Consider the following 24278-nt stretch of genomic DNA (forward strand, 5'->3'; position numbering starts at 1 on the left):
CTTAGGGTTATCTTTTTCTTTTTTGTAGTGTGCTGGATTTTGATTTATCATTCCCTATGAAGTTGTGGGTGAGATTTCACCTTTATTGTTCAAAAGCCATCCAGGCTCACATAAATGTTCTCCCTGGAAGTGGTGGTGTGGGGATCTTGTCAAGATATGACTATCAGGATTCCTATTATAAATTCAAGGGAAATAACCACCCCAGCCAGAGCTGTAAAATGGAGGGGTCTTAAGGCCTTGCTATTCAACTTGGCCATCAGACATCAACAGAGACTTTTCCACTGGACTACAGAGCCCAGAGGAAATGCCACAGGATATTAAACATGTCAACACCATGCTTTTCAAAAAGAAATGTGAGAAGCTGGCTTTGGTCACTAAAATGGCCACACTCTATCAATGACTCAGTGCTGGCCAGGCTCCCTTAGGCTAGTACCCCACTGTTCATCTAGACAACAATGTGGAAAGGCATAGGATCTTAACTAGGTGAGACAAAAGAAATAAAGAATGTAGAGTATAATGTCAAATTAACCAGATTTTCATCTGAGGGTAAAACCACCTAAGAGTTGTAAAATACTATATTTTATTTAAGGTGGTTAGTGGAGGGGAGACGAGTGAAGTTAAGAGTTACATGGAATGAAGTTTAGGTTTGTGATAACTAATTTCACCTCAAAAGGAGTATGCTTTCTTAAAAGCCAATTTTATGATTTTCAAGGAAAAGAAGTCAGATAATCAAAAAAAGGAAAGGCCAAAGAAATAGAAAGTACAAAGATCCAGAGGGGGAAAAGTAGACACTCAGATTTGCATTAAGAGTGATTGTACTGTTCCTAATATTTTTAAGTTTTTTAATATGAACTATAACACACATTCAGACAAATGTAGAAAACAAAAATGTGTAACTCAGTGATTTGGCAAAAGAACCATGTTAGCCATGACCCAGGTTTACAAATGACATTGCCAGCTCCCAGAGCCCCCCCGACACTGTCCCATCGCCCCCGCATACCCACAAGAGTAACTACCGGCCTGCCTTCTGTGGTAATCCCTTCCTTGCTCTCCTGTACAGTTTAAACACCCAAGCATGTGTCACTAAGTGCTATAGTTGAATTTCATCTGCTTCTTGAACTTTATATTATATACATGGCAACATGCATTTTGTTTTTTCATGTCTGGCTTCCTTTGCATAAAACATTTGAGAAATTCACTCATGTCGAGACCATGATATCGCTACAGTAAACTATTTCAATGCATGGCTATCCCTCCAAATATGTACCCATTTTATGGTTGGGAGATAATTGGATTCCATTTGGGGGCTATTATGGAAAATGCTGCCATAAATTCTCGTATGAAAATCTCGGTGCACGTGTGCATGCATTTGTGCTTGTGTGTTCACCTAGGAGTAACATTGTTGGGTCATAGGATATGCATATCTTCCAAAGCTGCTCAACTGTTTTCCAGAATGTTTCTATCAATTTATACTCTTATCAGCAATGTGAAGATGTGCTGTTACTCCACATCCTCACCAACACTGGTATACAGAGTCACTTCACTATTAGCCATTTTGTTGAGTATGTGGTCATTTATTGTAACCCTAATTTGCGTTTCTCTGATGACTGAATCAAAGCATATTTTCATAGTTTTATTGGCCATTTGGTTATCCTCTTTTGTGAAATACCCTGTTTTTTAGTTAGGATTTTTTTCCTATTAATTAATAGTTCTTACTTTTTTAATATTCTTAATATCCTTTTTTGGTTATATGCATTGCAAATATCTACCACTTAGTAGTTTTCATTCTCCTTGCCATGTCTTTCGATGAACAGAAGCTCCAAATTTTAATGTAGTTCATTATTAAATTTTTTTTTCCTGTGGGGTTAGTGCTTTTTGTTTCCTATTCAAGACATCTTTACCTCCCTCAACATCATGAAGATACTCTCCTATATTATCTTCTAGAAGCTTTACTGTTTCACAATCTACAATTCACTTAGAATTTTTATATATGTTTTGAGGTAGGGGTTCAAGATTCACTTTTTAAAATATGAATAAATAATTCAGCATTGTTTCTTGAAAAGGTCATCCTTTCTCCACTGCTTGGCAATGCCACCTTTGTCATAAATCAAGTGTCTGTGTATGCTTCTAGACTCCATATATTGTTCCACTGGTCTATCTGTCCTTGCACTAATATTACACTGTCTTAATTACTACCACTTCATAATAAATATTGATAGCTGGTAGTGTACATCTTCAACTTTTTTCTCCAAGATTGTTTTGGCATTCTCAATCCTTTAAGATCCATACACATTTTAGAATTAGATTTTTAATTTCTGTAAAAAATCTACTGGAGTTTTGATTAAGACTATTTGGAGTCTATAGATCAATACAGGGAGAAACAACATCCTTACTATATTGAGTTTTCCAATTCATAAGCACGGTATTTCCCCTTATTTAGGTCTTAATTTCTCTGAAAATGTTTTAGTTTCCTGATGAGTAGGTGTCATCTTTAAGAAGATTAATTTCTAAGTATTTGAATTTTTCATGCTATTATAAATGGTATAATTTACATTTTCCTCTTCAAAATCCCTATGTATGTGTAAATTGAGAAGTTGATTTTTAAGTCTATTTGGAAATTCTGAATTTTAGAATCAAAATTTTCATCAATTCTAGAGAATTTTGTCTGTTAACTTTTCAAATGACTCTTCCTCATTCTCTTATTATCCTTTCTACTGATATTTTATTAAAAACAGCCTTCTGAAAAATCTATCCTCCATGTCTCTTAAATTCTTTTTTCTTTCTAATATGATTGTGCTGCATTATCTCCAGGGCTAGTCTTTCCTTCACACATTTTCTCTCCAGCTCTGTCTGTTGTTTAGCCCAGTGGTTCTCATAAAAGGGTGATTTTATCCCCAAGGAGACACTCAGCAATGCGTAGAAACAATTTCAGTTGCCACAACCGGCAGGGGTATGCTACTGGTATCTAGAGGATAGAGGCTAAAGATGCTAACAACAATCCTACCATGCACAGGACAGCCTCCTACAATAACAAATTATCCAGCCCAAATGTCAATATTGTGAAGGCTAAGAAACCCTGGTTTAACATATCTAATAAATTTCTCATTTCAATTATTACATTTCCACTTCCAAATGTTTAATATGGCTTTTCTTCCAATCTTTCCAAAAATTTGGTAGTTTTCTATGTTCAAAGTAGACTTTTTTTCCTTAAATGTTAAGAAATGTACTTTTCTGTATTCTATATTTCCAACATCCATGGTCTTTGTCAATCACATTCTGTTGTTTCTTTCAACCGATTCTTACCCATGGTGCCAGATCTACTTGTGTGTTTCTGATTTTTCATTGTGAATTCACCTTTCTTGGAAACCTGCTGAGATAAGGCACTGAGGTCTGTGTTCAAAGTGAATTCCTCCAAAGAACAGCCTTGTGGTTAAGAATGATCATAGAAGAGACTTTTCTTTCCCCTGTAACCCAGCACCAAGTCTGAGATAGACAAATACCCAAAGTCTTTCCGTGGAAATGAGTTTTTGTTGTAATTTTTCCACTTTTTATGGAGGATGGTCCTGGATAGAGAATCTGAGCCAAACTCCCACTCTGATGGATCCTGGGTTTTGTCTTCTGTCTCCAAGCATGCTCAGTCTATTAATACCTAAGTTTACCCCCCAGGAGCTACTGGACGCTTTTAGGCCACAGATCACATTCAGCATTTGCTTATCTCCCTTGATTCATCCTTTCTGGCCATCGAGAGTTTCCCTATGTCCCCACCAATTCAGCTATCCACTCAAAGGGACATCTTAAGAACGTGTTTTATTCAATATATTTAGTTGTTCTAAATATGGGTTTCTCTGTATGTCTTGTCAGTCAGATCGCCGGTAATTGAAACTGATATTTGTTTTATTGTACTTTGTTCCAAATGTACATTATTTAATAACTATAATAATGAATATTAATACTAATACCATGTAATTACTCATAATAAAATTAACAATACTTTATATAGAGATCTTTGGTATTTTTTCTCTTTAAATCCTTACTGTTAGTCAATGATAAAGCAATACAAAAATTATCTTCATTATATAAAGCTCATTATGTTCAGTTAATTCCCAAGCACAGGTATGGAATCACCTTTGGAGCTTTAAAAGACACATTCGCTCAGGCCTACTGTATCTGAATCTCCAGGGATTGAATCTAGAGAGGTATTTGTTGTTGTTTGTTGTTTGGCTTGTCAAATTCTTTAGATGATTCTGATTCACAGCCCTGGCTAAAAATTCTCGACTTAAAAAAAAAAAATCCATTCACCAACTCAATGAACACAGCTGGAGCTGCATCCAATCATTCTGTCTCTGATAAATCACTCTCCCCTCTCCTCTCTGAATGATTTTGAAACCAGCGGAGGTATGGACACTGGACTCAAATGGACATCAAAATGCCAGTTTTATTCTTTTGATGTGTTACCACTTTTGGGTCCCTTGATACCTATCCTGAAGTGTAGCCCTTAGATTGACCCATAAAGGAGGAGTCTGGAACTACAGAGCAGATACATCGTCAACCCAGAATTTCTGCCCCATGAGAGAGAAAGAAAGAAGGGCCATTTCAGACAAGCCTGAGCTTTGATTCAAGTGTCCTTACATGCAGAGCAGAAGTGGGAAAAGGATGTAATGTCTCTTCTGGCAGGAAGTCTTGAAAGAGAAATAGAGAGAGAACTGGGCTTGTCCAGTTCCTTAAGTCACTCCTGCACTGGAGAAAGTGTAATTAGAGGCTAAATTGTTTCTCCTATTCTTTTCATCCCTAGTACACAAAATATAAATTCCCTCATTCTCTCTCTTCTGAGGAAAATTAAGGAATGGGGAACAAGTGTTCCTCTCAACAGCTCCTGTATCTCCCACCATTTTCCCATCAGTACCCCTTTAAAATCAGGCTAAGAGGCAGCTTTGCCCTGGACCTTTCACTTTAAAAGGCCCCCTCTGTCCCTCCTCTCCTTGCAAGCCCCTCGCTCGTGGGACCAAGCAGACAAGCCCACCCAGAGCCTGTACTGTGCCCATCGTCTAGACCATCTCAGGTACTGGGGGTTCCAGAGTGCTCTGCCTGAAAGGCCCGAAGCCTGCATGTAGGGCTGCGTGGACCTCTTCTTGGACCCGTACTCCTGAGGGCATGGTGGCCAGTCTGTGAGCTCCCAGGTCTGAGGGGCAGCACTCTGTGGTGGGACGACAGACCCAAGGCTTGTGCTGGGTGTGCTCAGGAGGCCCCCAGCAAGCAGGCTGGACTGAGGGAGAGCCGGCTCTCCACCTTCTGGTCTGCAATTCTGGGATTTTGAGGGTTCTAAATTAAAACATGCCCTTCTGGTCAGGAAGGAGTGTGTGACAACATCAAAGCATAAAACAAATTTTAATTAACAGTTTCTTAGCTTGATTTATAACTTTTAAGTAATTTAGTTACATGGTACGTGGGCCTCCATTTGTACTCTGGCTCTGAGTCACACCGGGTCAAAGGCGGGCCTACTTGCATGTGTTTATTAGAAAGCTTAATTAAATTCTTTTTAAAAAGCTTCTTTTTCCTCTTGTGTGTGTGTGTGTGTGTGTGTGTGTGTAACACACACATATACACACATCTGCAGAAACATTTTTGCATGGTTATCTTTTGGGGTGCTTTAATATGTTTCTTCTTCCCTATTTGTATTTTCTAATTTTTTGACATTGAACATGAAATGGAACACTTGTGTAATTTATTAAAGGAGGAAGGTGAACACTAATCAGAGTGTACCTACCCCCCAAAAAATCCTTGTGTCCTACTGATTATGGTCAGGGGAATCAACTGAGTGTGTGAAGCACACTCTAGTTCTTTCGCTGATACATATTTTTTGTGAAAAAGAACTGTTTGAGGCATAAGCAGGATTTCTGGCCAGGCAGTTATAAAAGTACTAAGACAGTTTTTATCAACCCTGGCACCAGACATCCTATAGACCAAATTGCTATGAGTAAGCAGAGTGATGAAGGGCAGGCAGAAGACTAGAGAAAGTTCTACAGCACTGTTTCTCCATCCATGGGGTCATGACCTCCCGGACTGTGGAAACCAGAGCGAGGCTGCTGGATGCCCCATCCAGGGACCCTACCAGCCCTGGGACCTGAAAGAGCATCCACAGTGCCCCTTTCTCTTGGTCATAACGAGAACTAATTGTGCACAGTTGCTCACAAAATACTTCATACACATCATCTGATGTGACCCCCATACTATTCTGTCTGGCTGGTAGGATGGCTCTTTTCCATTTTATAACTGAGGAAATTGGGGTGCAAGAGCTTTGGGAGCTCAGGTGTGGTCTGAGCTAGGAAGTGGTAAAGCTGGGTCCTAAATCCAGGTCTCCTCCCCCAGAGTACATCCTGTCAATTCCCCCATGTCACCACGTTCCTGCCTTTTCTTCCCTATCATCATTTCTCTTTCCTTTCCTAGCACCAACTTGAGAAATCCTGATGATACAAAAATCCACCATGTTCTGTCCTTCCACCCCTCTGTGCTCTGCACTCATCACCTGGAAACGTGGAAATGTTGCTACTGATGCAAACGCTGAGAACCACACTACGTTGGCATCACGGCCCAGCAGTTAACAAGGTCCCCCTGGGGGAACAGAAAACACTCTGTCAATGCTTATCATCAAGTGGTTTCTAAGACCTCTTGCTTGTATTTCTTTTACAGTTTTGAATTTTCAAAGTACTTCTACCTGTATCTTCTAGACTGACCCTGTTATAATATCTGTCAAATGGACCATGACAGGCTATAGAGAGGTAAGGACTTCTTCAAGTCCCCAAGTAACAGAGTCTTCAGGAAGCACTTCTCTGTGAGCAGCATGGTGCAACATTTCTGTATGCCTGTAGATACTGATGTCCATCTGAGCCCTCAGTGTGGAAAAAGCTAGCACTGCATGAGTTAGATCCACAACAGCATCCACGTGATTTACCTCCCCCACCCCTTTCTGGCAGTAACACCACAAGGATTCAAAAGGGCTGATACTTACCATTCAGAAGAGTACTTCAATATCAGTTTTCTGTCTCAGAGTCTTTGGCAGGAGTCCCTTTTCATAGATCACAGTGTTGGAGCAGGGCCAAGAGATGGTGTGGTTGACTCACAGGTCACTGCAGTTTATAAGAAGTCAGAATAATAAAAAGGCAGGCAGATCTGACATCACTGGCAGGGGAAAGTTTTAGAATTTGCTAAGTGAACTAATTAGAGCCAGTTCTGAGTACTGGGGGAGGAGTAAAGACCTTGGCGAACACAGCTAAGCGGAGGAAGAAAAGGCCCACATTAAAAGGTACACCCACTCTACTAGTTTACACTTCTTCTCAAAATTGACATACACTTTTTTATTCTAAAGTCAAAGGAGAAGACAAAATCCACTCAAGCAAACTCTTTATTAACCACTTTAATAACCAGAGTGAAAGAGAAGGTGCTTCATAATAAATAATGAGAACACACACACAACGGGCACACACACACACACAATTGGTTTCTAAAATGGCTTTGCTGCAAACTGCATATCTAGGGTAAAAAGTACCTCTTTGTCCACTTAAGCTACTGAAGTTCAAAAATATAAGAGAAGAAAATATTCCAAGATAACTTCAGCTTTACAGTTCACTTGGTGAAAACCTAAGGCAGCTACAATTATTATTAGGCCTGGTCTATGAAAGACTCTGTAAGAGTTAAAAGCAAGCCAGCACTGCCTTAGCCCATAAGGGATTACTCTTTTATTAGTATAGACTTGGGATTAGTGGAAATATCTGTCTAATGAATGTAGCTACTATATTTGAGCACATGCCTGAATGAGCTACTTGTTGATGAAACTTATCTATTTATAAGCACTTCTGCATGTCGTGAAAAATCCATCTGTATCACCACAGCATGGCGCCCATCTTATGAACAAAGACTCTTTGCCATTTCAGTATAAGGCCTGCTGCCTGAAGAGAAAGAAGTGTGTTGCATCCTCTTACCAGGTTTTATTCCTCACTCATGGCCAATAAAGTAGTTACCTATCTAAATAGAGACTTAGATTGATGTGGATGTTATAAAAACCAAAATGGAAAAAAAGAATACATCAGACTCACCCAGGGTTTTAACCTAGTACACTTACCATAATTTGGATAAATGGGCACAAATAGTGCAAATTATAGCCATACCACTGCTCATGTCACAATCTTTGAGTGCAGTCTGGAAAATAGGTAGATTTACTACACATACCAAATAACATCTCTTCTTTCTATTTCTGCATATGAATAGCACACTGAAACTATGCCCAATAGACACAAGTAGTGTGATACACAGGAAGCCAATGCTCTGAATGTTTGGGGTCCTCACTACCATACTAAGGCTCCATATGAGAGGTAAGGCCAAGCTCCCACTTCTTGATGAGAACCTCAAAGTACACTCCAGGATTCTGTAGCTCTGCAGTCCCCGCCTTATCCACCACCCCCAACACACACACACCCTGGCTGCACTTCCCAGACTCAGTCCCAGCTTTCTGAGCTTCCTGAGTTTGGGGTTTGGCTGCAGAGAAGGGAATCTTATTCCATTGGGGTTTATTTTAACTCCTCTGCAGTTAGGGTCTCTATTTATTATGCTGCTTCTTTGGAAAAAAAGGCTGATGAGGAATTTATTAAATTTTTTTAAAGACTAAATAATCTTAACAGACTATAGGCTAATATTAACATACACATGATGGAATTTCTCTCTTTGAGAACTATATAAACAAGGACAAACTTTCCAGGTATCCTATTACTAGAGAAGACTGAAATCAGCTGACCATTGGAAGCTTTTTCTAGCCCCAACATAACAAGTAGAAAGAATGCCAGACTTTAGCAGCCTTTGAATTCTGGCTATTTCTCTTTCTAGAGTTTCACCTTCCTGGTGACTCACAAACCTAACTATTTCTTAGTGAGAACTCAATAACCTGTAACTATTAGCGTTATTATTCATGCTGTGGGAACTCAACAAAGATCGGGTGGTCACATCTTTTATATTTTTCTAGCTGACAAAGCAAAAAATTCTGAAAACAAATATATTAATCTTAGAAAAGCAAAGTTGAAAGTTATAAAAGATATGGCATTTGGAAATAGCAAGCATTTGAATCATAATATAGCAATGCGAAGCACCAAGATCCTACAGTAAATTAAATACAGTTCTTTAAACAAATACTGTGTTACTGACTGCAGCAGGGTGAAAGTGCTGTAAGAGATACTAAAAACTTGACAGAAGGTACTATTATCACCGCTCATTTTATAAAGAAATCAAGTACCTGAGTGTTACGTATTAAATGCTCAGAAGTGGTAGAGAGGTTTTGACAAAACCCAAGCTTTTTCTACTTTACCATAGTATCTCCCCACACGTTTTCTTCAACTATGTTAAATATTCCCAGAAGAACATAATTAAGAGGTCTATGCCCGAAAAGTAGCCATCTAATAGTGCATTCTTTTATGAGATCACAAAATAAAGGAGGATGTAGAGCAGCATCCTGGAGGCCTTAGTCTAGCAGAGCATTTGAGAACAGGACGGGAAGAGGGGATAATGCTTCCGGGACTTGGTTTGTGACAGCTCACACTCACTGGTGCCCTTTCACCTTGAGCCTAAAGGAAAACAAAAACTTCTCAAACTTGAAAACTCTTCTTAATCTTCCATTTGATTCCTGAAGTCTCTGTCCTGTTCAGTGTTTGTCTATCCATTTTCTATAAGGGTTCACAGCTAGCTACTGATTAGGAGTTAATCTTAAAGCCTCACTTGCTCCCTCCTTCCATCCACCACCTATTCCCCAAACCTCATTTTATTGGCCCTTCTCATAGTATTGTATAAGAGAAACTGATTTGGGGAATGTATCAACTTTTTAAGCTAGTATTATACTAGAAAAGAGAAGCAGGTGGTTAAGGAAAGGAAGCACTGGTAAGCATTCATAACCAAAATTCAGTGATGAAAGTTGCTAAAAATTTCTTTTCTGGGTTTTTAAAAAATTTAAGCATAGTTGACATGTAATTATACTAGTTTCAGGTATACAACACAGTAATTTTCCAATTATATACCTTACAAAGTACTTATCACACACAGTAAGTGTAGTTGCTGTCACCATACAAAGTTCTTAAAATGTTATTGTCTATATATTCTATGATGTACTTTTCATTCCTATGACATATTTATTTTATAATTGGAAGTTTGTATCTCTTTAGACCCTTTAAATATTTTTTTTAATTAAGGTATCATTGATACACAATCTTATGAAGGTTTCACATGAGCAACATTGTGGTCACAACATTCACCCATGTTATCAACTACCCCCACACCCCACTGCAGTCACTGTCTATCAGTGTAGTAAGATGCTACGGAGTCATACTTGTCTTCTCCATGCTGTACTGCCTTCCCCGTGACCCCCCGACATTATGTGTGCTAATCATAATAACCCTTAATCCCCTTCTCCCTCCCTCCCCTTCCACCCTTCCTCACCCTTCCCCTTTGGTAAATGCTAGTCCCTTTTTTCAGTCTGTGAGTCTGCTGCTGTTTTGTTCCTTCAGTTTTGCTTTGTTATTGTACTCCACAAATGAGGGAAATCATTTGGTACTTGTCTTTCTCTGCCTGACTTATTTCACTGAGCATAATACCCTCTAGTCCATCCATGCTGTTGCAGATGGTAGGATTTGTCTTCTTCTTATGGCTGAATAATATTCCATTGTATATATGTACCACATCTTCTTCTTTATCCATTCATCCACTGATGGACACTTAGGTTGCTTCCATATCTTGTGCTGCGATAAACATATGGGTGCATATGTCTTTGAATCAGGTATCTTGTTTTTGGGTAAATTCCTAAGAATGGAATTCTTGGGTCAAATGGTATTTCTATTTTTAGTGTTTTGAGGAACCTCTATATTGCTTTCCACAGTGGTAGAACTAATTAACATTCCCACCAACGGTGTAGGAGGGTTCCCCTTTCTCTGCAACCTCATCAGCATTTGTTGCTTTAAATATTATTTTTTAATTAAAGTTCATAATACTTATATTTGTAGATTATGTATTTGTAAATTTAAAAGACAGTTGAAACTCACAAAGAAGCAATGATTGAAAATTATTCACATTTTATAAATAAGAACATGGAAAAAAGCAAGGTTCAAATGACTTATGCACGGGACCAAAATTCAGCAACCCAAGCCAGACTTTAGAATTCCTCACTATGACTTTTGTAGTAAGATGATTAAGCTCAGCTGCTGCCTTCAATGTTTCCACAGACATTACTAAGCAAGCATTTTACTTCGGCATTTTTGTAATATGGCACCATTTATAGCTGTTTTCACTCTTAATAACCTTATTAAACAGCCATCTTTAGGGCTGGCAGTATACACAATGATGAGAGTCAGCCTGGTTACTAGTGGCTAATGGTTGATTCAAAATTGGGGTTATGCCATTTTTTTCTTTCATTTTCTTGATTTAGAACTAAACCATGCCCACATTTCTAACTAAGCCAAGCCTCTATCCTTCTGGTGCAAATACAAAAACTCAAGAAGTGTAAAGGTTTCCATCACTAAATGTAATCTTTTATCACTTTTGGATAATAAAGCAGCCAAATCTAATAATTCTACAAACTTGTAGTGTGTGGGGTTTTTTAAGTTTTTCTCCCCCCCCCTATTTAGACTAAGTTTTTCCAAAGAATGAGCTAATTCATTTCAGGCTGAGAAAATAATGAACCCTATGCTAAACAGAAAACTATATATTTTTTTGCTCTTTGTGTTGAAATATATTAATAATAATAAAAATACTAAATTCAACTCTAACTTAACCTAAAGAAATAGGAACATCTTTATTTCATGTACTTCAGAAACTTCAAACATTTGGAAAGATCACAAAGACAAGAACAGTCATACAAGAGAAATTCATTTAAAAAGCTGTATTTTGTGTTTCAGATACACATGTATAAGAGAAATTCCAGAAGGTGAAAGCATCTTTTTGAGAAGCTGTTCCCACAATGGTCAATACTGATTCAGAAACTGGTTGCATAGGTCTCGGAGCTCTACTACTAAGGTGTCTATAGTTGCTATTTCATCAGCTAACTCCATGGAAATTTCTCCACTTGCCACATCTGTAAAAAGTTGCTGCAACATAAAGAATAAAGCATAATTACCAAAGAATTGGAAATTCCCTTAACATACAGTTAGAACTGAAATTCCCTTTGCAAAATTACACCACACTGTAACAGCAATGGTAGCAAGTGTTTTGGTCACCATCCAGTAACTGTACAAGCTATAACAATTAACTGATGAGTCAAGTAACATGCCTGATTCTATAAATTCAAGGGAGCTATGCTCTTCAAAATGGCTGCCTTGAATATTGGTTGTTCATTTAAATGTCATAGGATGATTTTTGGAGGAATAGACATTATTCATCAAAACAAATTGATGCACTGTTTACACAAGGAAAAACAAATGTATTTTATATAAAGCAGATCCTTTATGCTAATTATTTGAAAATTAATTATGGCTTAGGACTCAGTGGCCAAAAAAGATTATCAAGATTCTGTGAAAGCAAAACAAGGAATTATCTTGAGGGGCATATTGCAACATACTTCACTAATGCTACCATGGCTGAACCATTTTGGAATGCCTCTCTAGGAGCTGCCTGCTGATCCAGTATAGGCACCCAAGAAAATCTTCTTCAGGATTTTATGATCATCTTTTGTATGCGTGCGTGTGTGTGTGTGTGTGTGTGTGTGTGTGTGTGTGTGTGTGTGTTAATCAGAAATAATTTACTCTTCTTACTATACTTCTTTCATCAGACTTGACTAGATGATTTATTTACAAACATTAAATTCACCATTAAAATATGACTATTTACTATCATTACCATAGATGACAACATGTGACAATTATTCTGACAGTTATTTTAAAAACAGAGTCCCAAAAATGTTTTGAGAGATGGTATGCATAATCACTGGGATAAGATTAGAGTTTCACAAGTGATTTTTGGAGCAAAGAGCTTTCACTTGAATGTAGAACTTCAAAAATGTAAGATTTGTCACATTACTGTATAGTCACACCTGGTACAGCATTTCATAACAGAATGACACAACTGCTACAATGTGATCAGTAAAGAAAACACCTTTTTGGAAAAGAACTTGGACTCACATAGCCTATTTTATTTTTACTAAGAATTGCATGCTTGCAAACCATCATGAGTCTGCATCGCTCCCCTATAAAGTAAGGAGGAAATAGAGTGTAACTGAGGCTTAAAAAGAATAAATAATTTGCTGAGGATCCCTAAGAGTGTAAGTGGTAAAACCTGTTCTGCCTCCAGGTTCTCCAGCATTTTCAGCAACAGCCTCTCGCCCCTCTGCAGCAATACAGTGACAGTGTGCTAAGGGACAAAGAGATACTCTGTCCTGGCAGAGCACGGACTGGATGACTTTAGCTGAGTCTTTAGACTCTAAGAGTTTATTTCCACGAGTCCTTTCTGGCAAGAAAAGACCAGAGATTTGCATAAACCAAGCTTATTGTAAGCTATTTAACAGTTATCTTAATTCATTTTCATATTTAAAAGTGTTCTAAAAAAGTACCTTCTGTAATGCAATTCAGTTGAGCAAACCAAATTGTTAAAAAAAAAAATAGGAGAGGCATGTGATCTACAAAATCAGAGACTCCCAAATATTATATGCAAAAAAGCATTTTCCAAGGAGGTGTTAGGAAGTGATTTTTCCCATTTTTGATAAGCCAGTTGGGATCTAATGAGAACAAAATCTAAACACAGATGATGTTCTGAGGCCTCATTTTCAATGTTTGGGCATCTTCCACAATGTGGAAGGATGGGCAGTACCTGCACAGACAAGACTATTTATCATATAAGTATAGGTTTATGTAAAATTAATAACTTAAGAAAAAGCTTTGCACCTCAGAGATAAGGGAACTGGCAGAACATATTCTGAAGAAATAAGCTATCATGGGTAGGTTAGTGATCTAACCCAAACTAGGAAACTTAGCTTCCAATTTGGGAAGGAGAGTCACATAAAAAGCTTGCTACCTTGACTTTCTTTGGGAGGGCTCTTGCAGCTTCCTGAGAACATATAATTCTGAAGCTGTGCTGCCAAACTAGGAGGAAATACAGTCCTCCCAAGTAGATTATAGAAACCTGGATCTAGCATGCAGATTAACAAGCACACTAAAGTAAGTTAATACTAAAAAGAGGCAAAAATGATGCCCTGGTCTGAAGAAATCAAGCAATTAATAGAAAGGCACACCCTGGAAAGGTTTTAACACGTGTCCAGAAGTGACCTTCACTTGCCACAGACTTGCTTTCAGAAGGGAGTAAAATTAGTATGCAACCCAGGCTTAAATAGCGAAGGAGAGTAAAGATTAGAAAAGACAGAACCACTTTGTGGTAGAAGTTACAGTCCTTTAAATTTTGCTTCCAGAGGTATAATGCAAATCCGGCTACACATAAGAATCATCTAGGAACTGTAACCCAGATTTCCCAGGCTCCCAGACCTGATCTGTCATCTGTCACAGGTGGAGACCAGAGGCCACTCTTCAACAAAGCCCCCTCAGTGATTCTCAGGCATCTCCATCACAGGCTGGATTTTGGAAACTGACAGCATATGCTTTAGTTGTCCAACCTGAGTCACCCTAGACCTTAACAATTTTTGTCAAATCCATATACCATCAACTTAATATTCAACTCTAAATTAATTATATTTACTTAAAATTTTAAAAGGAAAATTTATAACACTACTGTAAATGTAAGAGAAACAATGCTATTCATGACATTGTAGGTTTGATGTGCTGGTTATACTTCTGTGTGCAAGGAAATAAATGTATGTTAAAATCAAAAGTTAACCCATGTGGTCCCAGTGGCATATATGCCACATTTTGGAAAAAGTGATAATAAGTAGAAGAGCATTGTTTTAACTTAAAGTATTAAGGGGTAGATTATAAATATTAATTTCAAAGACCCCTAAGTTATCCACGTGTAGGGTAGTCCATCCATTGGGCAAGATATACCCTCACTAGTACAACTAACTACCTGGGGGCTGGTGTCTAAAACAAAACGTGAGCCTAAAATTACCCATGACATGAAAGAAGATTTAAAAGCAGTTAGCTGCTACCGAAGACCTGTTTTCTGTGACAATTCTAACGAATTCACGTTTCACTCTCACCTTTGCTTTAGATAACAGGCCCTGCAAGTTGAGTCGAACTGAAGAAAGTGCTTGCTGAGCCTCTTGAGGACTGGATTTGTTTCTACTGCATTTTATAGCCACTGGAAGATAAATATGGGGAAAAACACTCACTAAAAATCGGTAATGATAACTTACAGGGAAAAAACAAGTTTTTAGTTAGGATTTTACAGTATCAGACTTCAGAAATATTTCTATAAGGAAAGCTTTTATTTTGGTAAAAGGAAAATAATTATGTGCATTACTTTCCCCTATATACTTCTTTAAGGATACTTTATTGCTAAAAGAAGAATTTTGAGGAAAATAGGTGATTTCTAATGAGTTACAGTGTCAGGAAGACCGTGCACACACACACACACACACACACACACACACACACACACAAGTGCACAGACTACTGAAATTAGCAAAGAGAGACAAAATCTAACTGAACACAAGGTGCCCACAGAAGGTGAAAACAGATGTAGGACATCTCAGTGTAGCTTCCCATGGTACCAAGTTCCAAATAGGGACCTTCTACAGCTGCCTGTGACACTAGCCCAAGGAAGTGACAGGCCAGATAGTTATAGCTCAATTCTTCCTACATTTTCATACTCAGGGTTCACATCACTCTGGAAGAAGTGACATGAACAACCCACGTGCCTGCATTTAGGGCACATGGTCACAGCCAGGATCTCAGGCTGCTGAGCCTTGCTCAGCATCAGCAGGGAGTGGGGGAAAATGAAGGCACACATCCCCAACATTTCTGACTCCAATGTTCTGGGGGAGACCATTTTCCTAAAACCTGGAATTATGAAGAGGGCATAATTCTCCCCAGCAGAAGGCCCAGCTTTTAATGCTTTGTAAGAAAGAGTGAAGAGCTTTATAAAATATAATCCTGGTATCTCTCCACTGATTTGTTTTTGTTTTGTCCCCCTAAATTATGCTCACTACAAACAGACCAATAACCAAACCCTATTTTAAAACTACATTAAAGAATTCAACAATTAAAGTCTACTTAGTACCCCAGATCATAGGCCAGGGACAGAAAATACTATTGTTCTGCATGAAAACTCTCATCAATTGGTGGGAGCTGTCTGCCTGACAAAATAGTTTCATCATTAATTAATATCTTCCATGGCTGGTGAGAATTAGATTTGACATTCATATTTCAAAATAATGACTTTGACACTTCTCAACTAAGGGTTGAAAGTATGCAACAATGTTAAACTCACTTTCAAAAGGCAGTTAACCTGGAGATAAGATTATCTGTGCCTCTTAGAAGAGGAAAATTCTAAGTGCCATGGCTGAGGTATTTGGCTGTTTAATACCTATTAACTTATACCAGAAACAGCTGTGATTCTTTTTTAAATCCTTTGTTTCCATCCTGAGAAAAATAAAAATACAGCAAAAAGACACACACTTTATTAGTCCCCCTTCCTCAAGCCCATTTCCAAAAAGTATTAGAGATTGAGATAGAGAGAAGAGAGAAGAGAGAAGAGAGAGAGAGAGAGAGAGAGAGAGAGAGAGAGAGAGAGAGAGATAAAAGAGAGAGAGAGAGAGAGATAAAAGAGAGAGAGAGAGAGAGAGAGAGAGATAAAAGAGAGACAGAGAGACAGAAGAAGAAAGGGAGAGGGAATGGGACAAGGAGGTGGAAGAGAGGGGGAGAGAGGCAGAGAAAGAGCAATAATCTGCTGTTTCAAATCATCAGGAAATCCAAGAGAGCCTGGAAGCTACAGTGCTTCCTCCAAGCAGACTAGTTTAAATGCGTAACTATTATTTTTAAATTCCTGGATGGCAAAGAAGGAAGGAGGTTTTGCCTACCCTTTCCCAGAAAGAAAAACAGCAGACTGTAAATTAATTCCCTTTAGACAATAAGAATGGGTATACAATGACAACATTGTTATAGAAAGGTCTTGAACACTACATAGAGAGAGTGCATGTATTATCAAGCTTTCTGAAGTACATGGTGACTCTTAAAAATATCAACCCAAAAGGGAATATGGGCATTCTGTAAAACTTCTTTATATTTCTTTTTCAGAATTGGGTGAGGTGGAGAACAGTGTTGGAGAGAAAGACATAAAAGAGAATTGAATAACAGAGAAACCCAGTTCATTCTTCAGTTGAACACTGCTATACAAAAGCAACAGAGAAAAGGTTAATATTTATCTTCATAAATCCAAAATATCAATAGAAATTAAAACTAAGCATCCATTCAAATAAGCTTAAAACATTGTAGGAGCAACATATAACTCATTAAAGTCAAAGGGCAACTTAGTAGACACTTGTTTTTCTCCAAGTACTGCCCTGATGACAAAAGTGCCAAAAATAGTTTAAAACCAACTTAATATGCAAAGTGAAGACTGTTCCTACAGTATTTCTTTAACCTGCATATTTATATTTGACAGGCTTAATACCCACTTAGTGATTACAGTAAATATCTTGGCTTTGCTGTTATAGAGCCAGCTGTTAACAGAAATGTTTATGGTTGGCAAGTTGAGGTAGATAAGATAAATTCTTCAAAGTAAATTGGACCCTGCTACAATTATGTACATAATATACGTTAGCATGGGTTTCCCCAAACATGGTACTACATGGGACTGACTCTATCTCAGCCCACCCATCATGAGGCCACACAAGCCACATAAATTCTAGCCACCCTAAACTTCCACTGCTCTATCAGCAATTACCTCAACTTTTCTACTGAAAACTCAGCTATAGAGAATTTAGCACTTCTACTTTATCTGTCAAGTGGTAGATAGCCCAGGAAATTGGATTTTATATCCTTTTGTCAATGATAACCAAAGGCCATAAGTAGAATTATTAACTATGCACATTTCTAAATTATTTGAACATTCTGTGACTTCTTTAGAGGCAAGTCAAACTCTATTCTTATTCTTCATTTTTCTCTTTGTAGTTTTGAGTCCCTTATTATACAGCTCTGATCTCTACCCCAGAAGGAATAGGGTGGGGGTGAGAAGGTGATGGATTAACATTAAACTATGCATAAGATACTGTTAAGTGTTTAAATATGTTTTTATTTATTCTTAATAACAACCATAGGCAGAAATTATCTCCATATTATTGATGAGGAAACTAAGGCTCAGAGAACTTAATTTACCCAAAATACCTAGCAAGAATGTGGTAGAGCTGATTCTCCAGTTAAAGTCTCCTTGATTCCAAAGTTCTGCCCTCTTTATTGTCCTTCTTGGGCTCCCTATTTGCTGTAACTATTAGTTGCAGAAAAAGTTAGAGGAGGACTTTAGAACAAGCTCACAGCCCTTGGTATTCAGTTCTTAACACTGTGGCTTCATTACTTTATTTGAACTGCATTCCCAAGGCATGACACACATCCATATTCAAATATAAATACAAAATTATGAAATTTAACTGGTGTATTTTTCATTAATGCAAATAATTAAAAGCAGCCTTTACCTGGAATATATTTACCTAATAGGTAATTCTGTTATAAACTTTATATATAAAGTTATTCTATCCATCCCTCAAATATCACCCAGTAAATTTCTCAAACATAAGGATTGTATTTTTTTTTTCTTTTGTATATATGCCGTTGTTCTTTGTATACTGCCATGTGCTCCAGAAATCTATGTATTTTTTTTTTTTTTTTTACTAAATATCTTATTTCTAAGGAAGAATATGAGTCAGGAAAAGTTAACAGATTCCCTTTAGAAGTATATAATCGACACAGACTGTGTAATGTGAAGATAAAACACAGCTGTAAAGTTATTTCACATCTCTAAAGTTTCTAATACCTATCATTTATTCAAACAGCATCTCAACTCTAACCTATTTCTTCTTATTGTTCCAAAGTGCCTACCACATAGTAGTTGCTCCATAAATGTTTGCTAAATTAAATATAGTAATTTCAATATAATGAAATAATCTGAAATTATTCATAGTGGAACTTTACTTTTGACCTAATACTTTTTCTTATTAATAAGAGTACACTAAAATATGGCATGACCATCAAACGTTACATCAAATACCATGTGCAAGTCCTAAGGCTTTCTGAACCACTTCCTTAAATGATGTAATGTCTTTATCCCAGCAACTGGACTGTGTGTCACACTTGTATGCCTTAGAGAGATACTGGAATGCCTGAGGAAAGAAAAAGAACAACATTCAGAATAACAAGTAAAATTCATATTTCAAACTCTGCTTCCTGGAAGTCATATGGCACTAATTCCAACTTGAAAAACGAGCATCTATGTTATGCAGTACAGTCTCTATTATTCTCATCAAAAAAGGGATACAGATGCACACCTAACAGCAAGAAGCAATTAAAAGATATCAAATGAATGTATCTGGATAGAAACACTTCCCTCCAACAAAAAATATAAATGCCAACTTTGGAACTCTGTAAAAAGTATACGCTTTTCCTTACCATTTGTAGTCATTAGCTTGACGGCAAGAGACAAGTTTAGAGAATGAGGTGTGAACTTGGTGAAAACTACAGAATTAATGAGAGGTGTGTAAACTCATAGAAGTTTAAAACACTCTCTTTCATAACCCTATCCTTGTGTATTCTTGAGGGAAAATTCACAGATGGGAGAATTGAATACCCTTAATTCCATATATGCAAGGGAGTACATAATTCAGAAGAAGTGCAGGGACGGAAAGTAGGAGTGTGTGCGTGCATGTGTGTGAGGATGTGCTCTCTAGGCTGACCACACCATGGTAGGAGCCAGCTGGGAGGACCGAGGGAGGAAAGAATGGTTAAGAACCCCACAGATTAGCTGGACTGTGTGTGGCTAATTCCAAACTCACACCAGGAGTATATTTGATTTGTTGTGGATGTTTTCAAAAGACCACAAAATAATTATACCAACCGTGGCAACTCCTGGAGGCTCCTTTAAATTCTAAGATAAGAGGCCACAGGCTGAGCTTGAGTGTAACTGATGCTCTACTGCCCTTGTGAGAAAGGGACAGGGTAACCTCTATAAAGCATTTTATGTTAAGATTTTAAAAGCTCTCCAATATTCTTATCTAGTTCCTTTTTCTTTTTACCTTCACAGGTCCCATCTCAGATCTAAATACTCCTTCATCCTTGTGCCCAGTATACTGTTTGTAGTCTTCAGCAATGAGCCTGCAGAAAGGGGTGCGGAGTAAGTAATGGGAGCCAGCAGTCTGCTGGAGCTCCAGGAGGGTTGGCAGCTTAGAGAGACCCTTTGGCAGGGTCTTAATTATATAGAAAAACTCATGGAAAGAAAGAAGATGAATGCTTACAAGTCTTAACGTGTTCTCTCAATTCAAAGTGTTTATGTTAAGGATTCTCAATCAAAACTGAAAACTTGAGCATATTAATCTTATCTGTCAAATTATTAAACTCTTCCTCCAACCATCAAAACAAACAGATCCACTACACATGAGGTCAGACAAGAGACGGAGCCCAGGAAGATTGAAGGACTTACCTTTTCATTTTCATCTGGCTTTTCACTCTGCCCATTTCCGTATAGTTGGGCATACAGCCTCCAGATTTCTCCATCACTTGTCACTCTTGAAGTTACTCTGCCAAGTAACTCCTGCAGCTTTCCTTTGAGGCTGGTTGCATTACCTCCGCTCTGATCAGTCATCCCATCAATCACTGCCCTCACCAGAATTCTAAGAACCTTAAAAAAGACCCAGAAGAAACTGGTGAGCTAGAAATCACCAGACAATAACAAAGGGCTGCCCTCACCCTCATCGCCGATAACGGCAGTGAAAGCTCTGAGACCCCTGCTATAATATCACCCTTAGGCTTTTTAAAGCTACAAGTCAGGCCATCCTGGACCACCTCTAGAATCGCATGCTGCTGACTGCCTCTCTGGAGCCTTTGGAGGCTCCCTGGAGGGCTCTTCTTCCACAGGCCCCATACTTGATGCTCCTGTCTTCTTACACTGAGGGCTCTCTCTGAATGATGTGGTCCACTCCTGCAGCTTCAAATATGTTACCACATCTACTCTGACAGTGTCAGTGTGGCTCTGGCCAGACTCCTCTCCAGACCCACAGGACTGTACACCTCCCGGGCATGTCCCAGCAACACTCACACTCCATCTATCCAAGAGTGAAATATAAATCCCAGATCCCTCTTCTTCCTAAAGTCTCAGAGTCAATAACCTGAGTGCCAACCTAGATTCTCTTCTCTCCTATTTCGGCCACATGTAACCAATTGGATTCAACACTCCTAGTAAGTCCTAAATCCAGCCTCTCCTGCATTATGTTAGGCCTCATTATTTTTCACCTGCACTGCTATGATAATATTCCAATTCTACTCAAAGAGGTCCTAGTCCTTCCACACTGTTAACTGATAAACTGCTAATGCATTTGCACTGGGCATGCAAGGTACCCACAAAGTATCTTTTTCTTCTAAATAGCCCAGGTCAGCTCACCATTTAGCAACTTCTTGGTTTCACTGGTCTTTACACATTCTACCCCAGATGCTGTTAGGTGGGTTATGTCGGCCCCACAGTAGGTTAAATTATTATGACAAGGCACATCTGTCATATCTATATGAGGCTGTGTATCTCAAGGCAGCTTCCTGGGGACACAGAAAGTGCATCCTCAATCATCCCCTGCTGTGGGGGAGTGGGGGGCAGCAAAGGGCACCTGGATGCACCTAAAGAACTTTTGGCCTTCTTTCCGAAAGTTCGAGGAGAGTGCTCGAACACCTTACTACTCAGAGCAGCCCAGGGCCTGACAGCATTGTCATCACCCAGAAGCTCACTAGAGATGCAGGATCCTAGATGGAGATGTCCCTCCATCTTGGACTGAGAGTTGGATTTCTACCGAGCTCCCAGGTGATGCTGATTCTGATGATCAACAGAGCACACTTTACATGGCAAGGTTCTAACAGATAGGGTGCCTCACCATTATTCTTACTCTGAACTTCAGGGAGAAGACACATTTCATCATCTGGTATCACCAGTGTTTAACACAGCATCTGGCACACAGCATTGACTCAATAAATACTTGTGAAGACAGACTGAATGAACACACCTTTTCAAAAAGTGTTGCTAAGAGAAATGCAAGCAGAGTGACACCTTGCTCTGTCCCCCTAGAGCATTCTGACCTGAGGCTCCTCTGGACTGTGAATGCTTTTGGGAATGTGAGCTCAGGCTCATGGTCCAAATTATATACAGTGATTAAAGTAGACAGGAGAATATTTAACTGTGCTTTTTCTTTCTTATTTGGACAATGTTATCTTTGCTTATAAATTCATATTACATGTAGAGTTTTAAATCTGAAAGTAATGACATTCATATTACAAACCCTCTCATGGTTTTAAATCTGCAAGTAACAATGCAGAAGAAATTATATGAATGTGCACTATTTGTTTCAAGTGATCATACTGTAAACATTTCAAGAATTAACATGTTCTCAAAGGGATGGTTTTTAAAATAGTTACTAACATGTACATATGAAGCATACTAAATTATTAAAATACTTTGATTTTTCTGGGATCTTACAGTTAACCCAACATCCCATCCCCACACTTCACCTACAAGAGAAGACAATGTGGGAGAGAAAACTTTTGGCCTTCTTTCCAAGAAAAATGCAGACCTGCAAGTGCTGGTGTTTGAGGGAGGAAAGTTGGTGAAGAGTGTGGGTGGTCTGGGGATCTGTACAGGGAAATGTAAATGTTTAAGGAAGTGCCTAAAGAGATGGTGGTAGGAATCAGCCTTAAGGAGCAGAGCATTTAATGAATAGAGGTCTATGCACTAAAAAGGAGAGCTTAGAAAGGTGGGAGAAGGTGATGTCATGGAAACCAGGGAAAGAGAAAGATCAGGACTAGAAGATTTCCTCTGGATTTGGCAATGATTGTGTTCAGAACTAAAGCAGAACAAGGAGGGCAGAAGAGATCATGATTTTACACAAGAAGATTACAAACAGAGAGAAAAATATGAAAACCAAGAAAATTATTAACATCACACAAAAAAAGCGCAAAACTCCAATCACAGTATCCTATAATATCCATTCTGAATATTACTTGTACAGGAAAAAAATGTTAACGGAGAATATTCACTTAACCAAAAAATGTAATGTAAATATATTGGGGAAACAAGGGAAGTAGAGGAAATGCTGGTATAAAAGAGTTAAGTCCTCATTCATTATAATAAGAGGTCAACAGATTACACCTAATTTGATTTAGGCATAGTAGTATATAACAATTATTATGAAGTTTGGAAACGGCACATGGCAAAGAAATACTAAAACACTTCTGGGGAGAAGGATCTTGAGGACTAGGGAGACATATATAGCAGGAAATCGCTGTATTTTGATCTAAGCCTTTTGCTACTACTTAACTTGTCAAACTATATGTGTTATTTTATGACATAAAAATTTAATTTAAAATGGAGAAAAAAACAAGAATAAATACACTCAAAGATTGGCAAGGATGAAACAAATAAAGGCAACAGGAATATTCATTTATTAGATTTTACTTTAAAATTATGTCCTTGGCATCTGTGGGGGTAGGGGAAGGGCAGTGACTAAGGGGGACAGTGGGGGCCTTGGGGGGGGGCTGATGATGATGATGTGACCCAAGCTCTGGGAGCTGGTTCACAGGTGTGTACCCTTTGTAAAATTCATGTGTTTACTTATTAGCTGTATACTTTTCTATAGGTATACTGTATTTTAACAAAAAATTTAAAAATTCTTTCATGGAATTAAGAAAGCCCCATGAACTGAAGGAAAAAAAATGGTTGTTAAAGTACATTAACAAATGGAGCTAATACGTAATCTTAAAAAGTAGTTTAGAGGGGTAGAATTATTTTTAAAATTATTAGAGTAATTTTATATTTACTGATATCAACTATTTTTCTTCCATTAACTAGTGAGAAAAATCATGTTATAATTATCTAGACTGACTAAAAAACAACTAACATGTATTTAACCCTTCTTTAGAAAACAGAGATCTATAACTTAAAAGGGGCAAAAGCTATTGCAGTAGAATATTTGATTAATCACCAAAAAAAAATGTAATTCCCTCTTGCAGTCTATGATGTTTACCAGAAATACACTCTCTTGCATCACCAAAAGTGCAAACAAAAATTTAAACATGTACACACTTTAATCCATTGTAAATCCAGTAAAAATGGGTAAACTGCTATGGGTATTTGAA

At 38.1% G+C, this 24278-nt stretch overlaps 1 protein-coding gene across 3 annotated transcripts in view; it reads right to left on the reverse strand.

Moving 5' to 3' along the window:
- Window positions 1-11890: 11890 nt before the first annotated feature.
- TTC27 (tetratricopeptide repeat domain 27) overlaps window positions 11891-24278 on the reverse strand; it is a 181059-nt gene continuing 168671 nt past the window's right edge. For all 3 annotated transcript variants that reach the window (XM_057497287.1, XM_036931612.2, XM_036931611.2), the window contains 4 exons: window positions 20590-20787; window positions 19165-19276; window positions 15161-15261; window positions 11891-12110 (listed from right to left, as the gene is read on the reverse strand). In XM_057497287.1, the coding sequence (XP_057353270.1) occupies window positions 11988-12110; window positions 15161-15261; window positions 19165-19276; window positions 20590-20787 (534 nt within the window). In that variant the 3' untranslated portion in view covers window positions 11891-11987. The remainder of the gene's footprint in view (window positions 12111-15160; window positions 15262-19164; window positions 19277-20589; window positions 20788-24278) is intronic.

The sequence above is a fragment of the Manis pentadactyla genome, chromosome 2 (genome assembly GCF_030020395.1).
Source record: "Manis pentadactyla isolate mManPen7 chromosome 2, mManPen7.hap1, whole genome shotgun sequence".
In the NCBI taxonomy this organism is placed as follows: Eukaryota; Metazoa; Chordata; class Mammalia; order Pholidota; family Manidae; genus Manis; species Manis pentadactyla.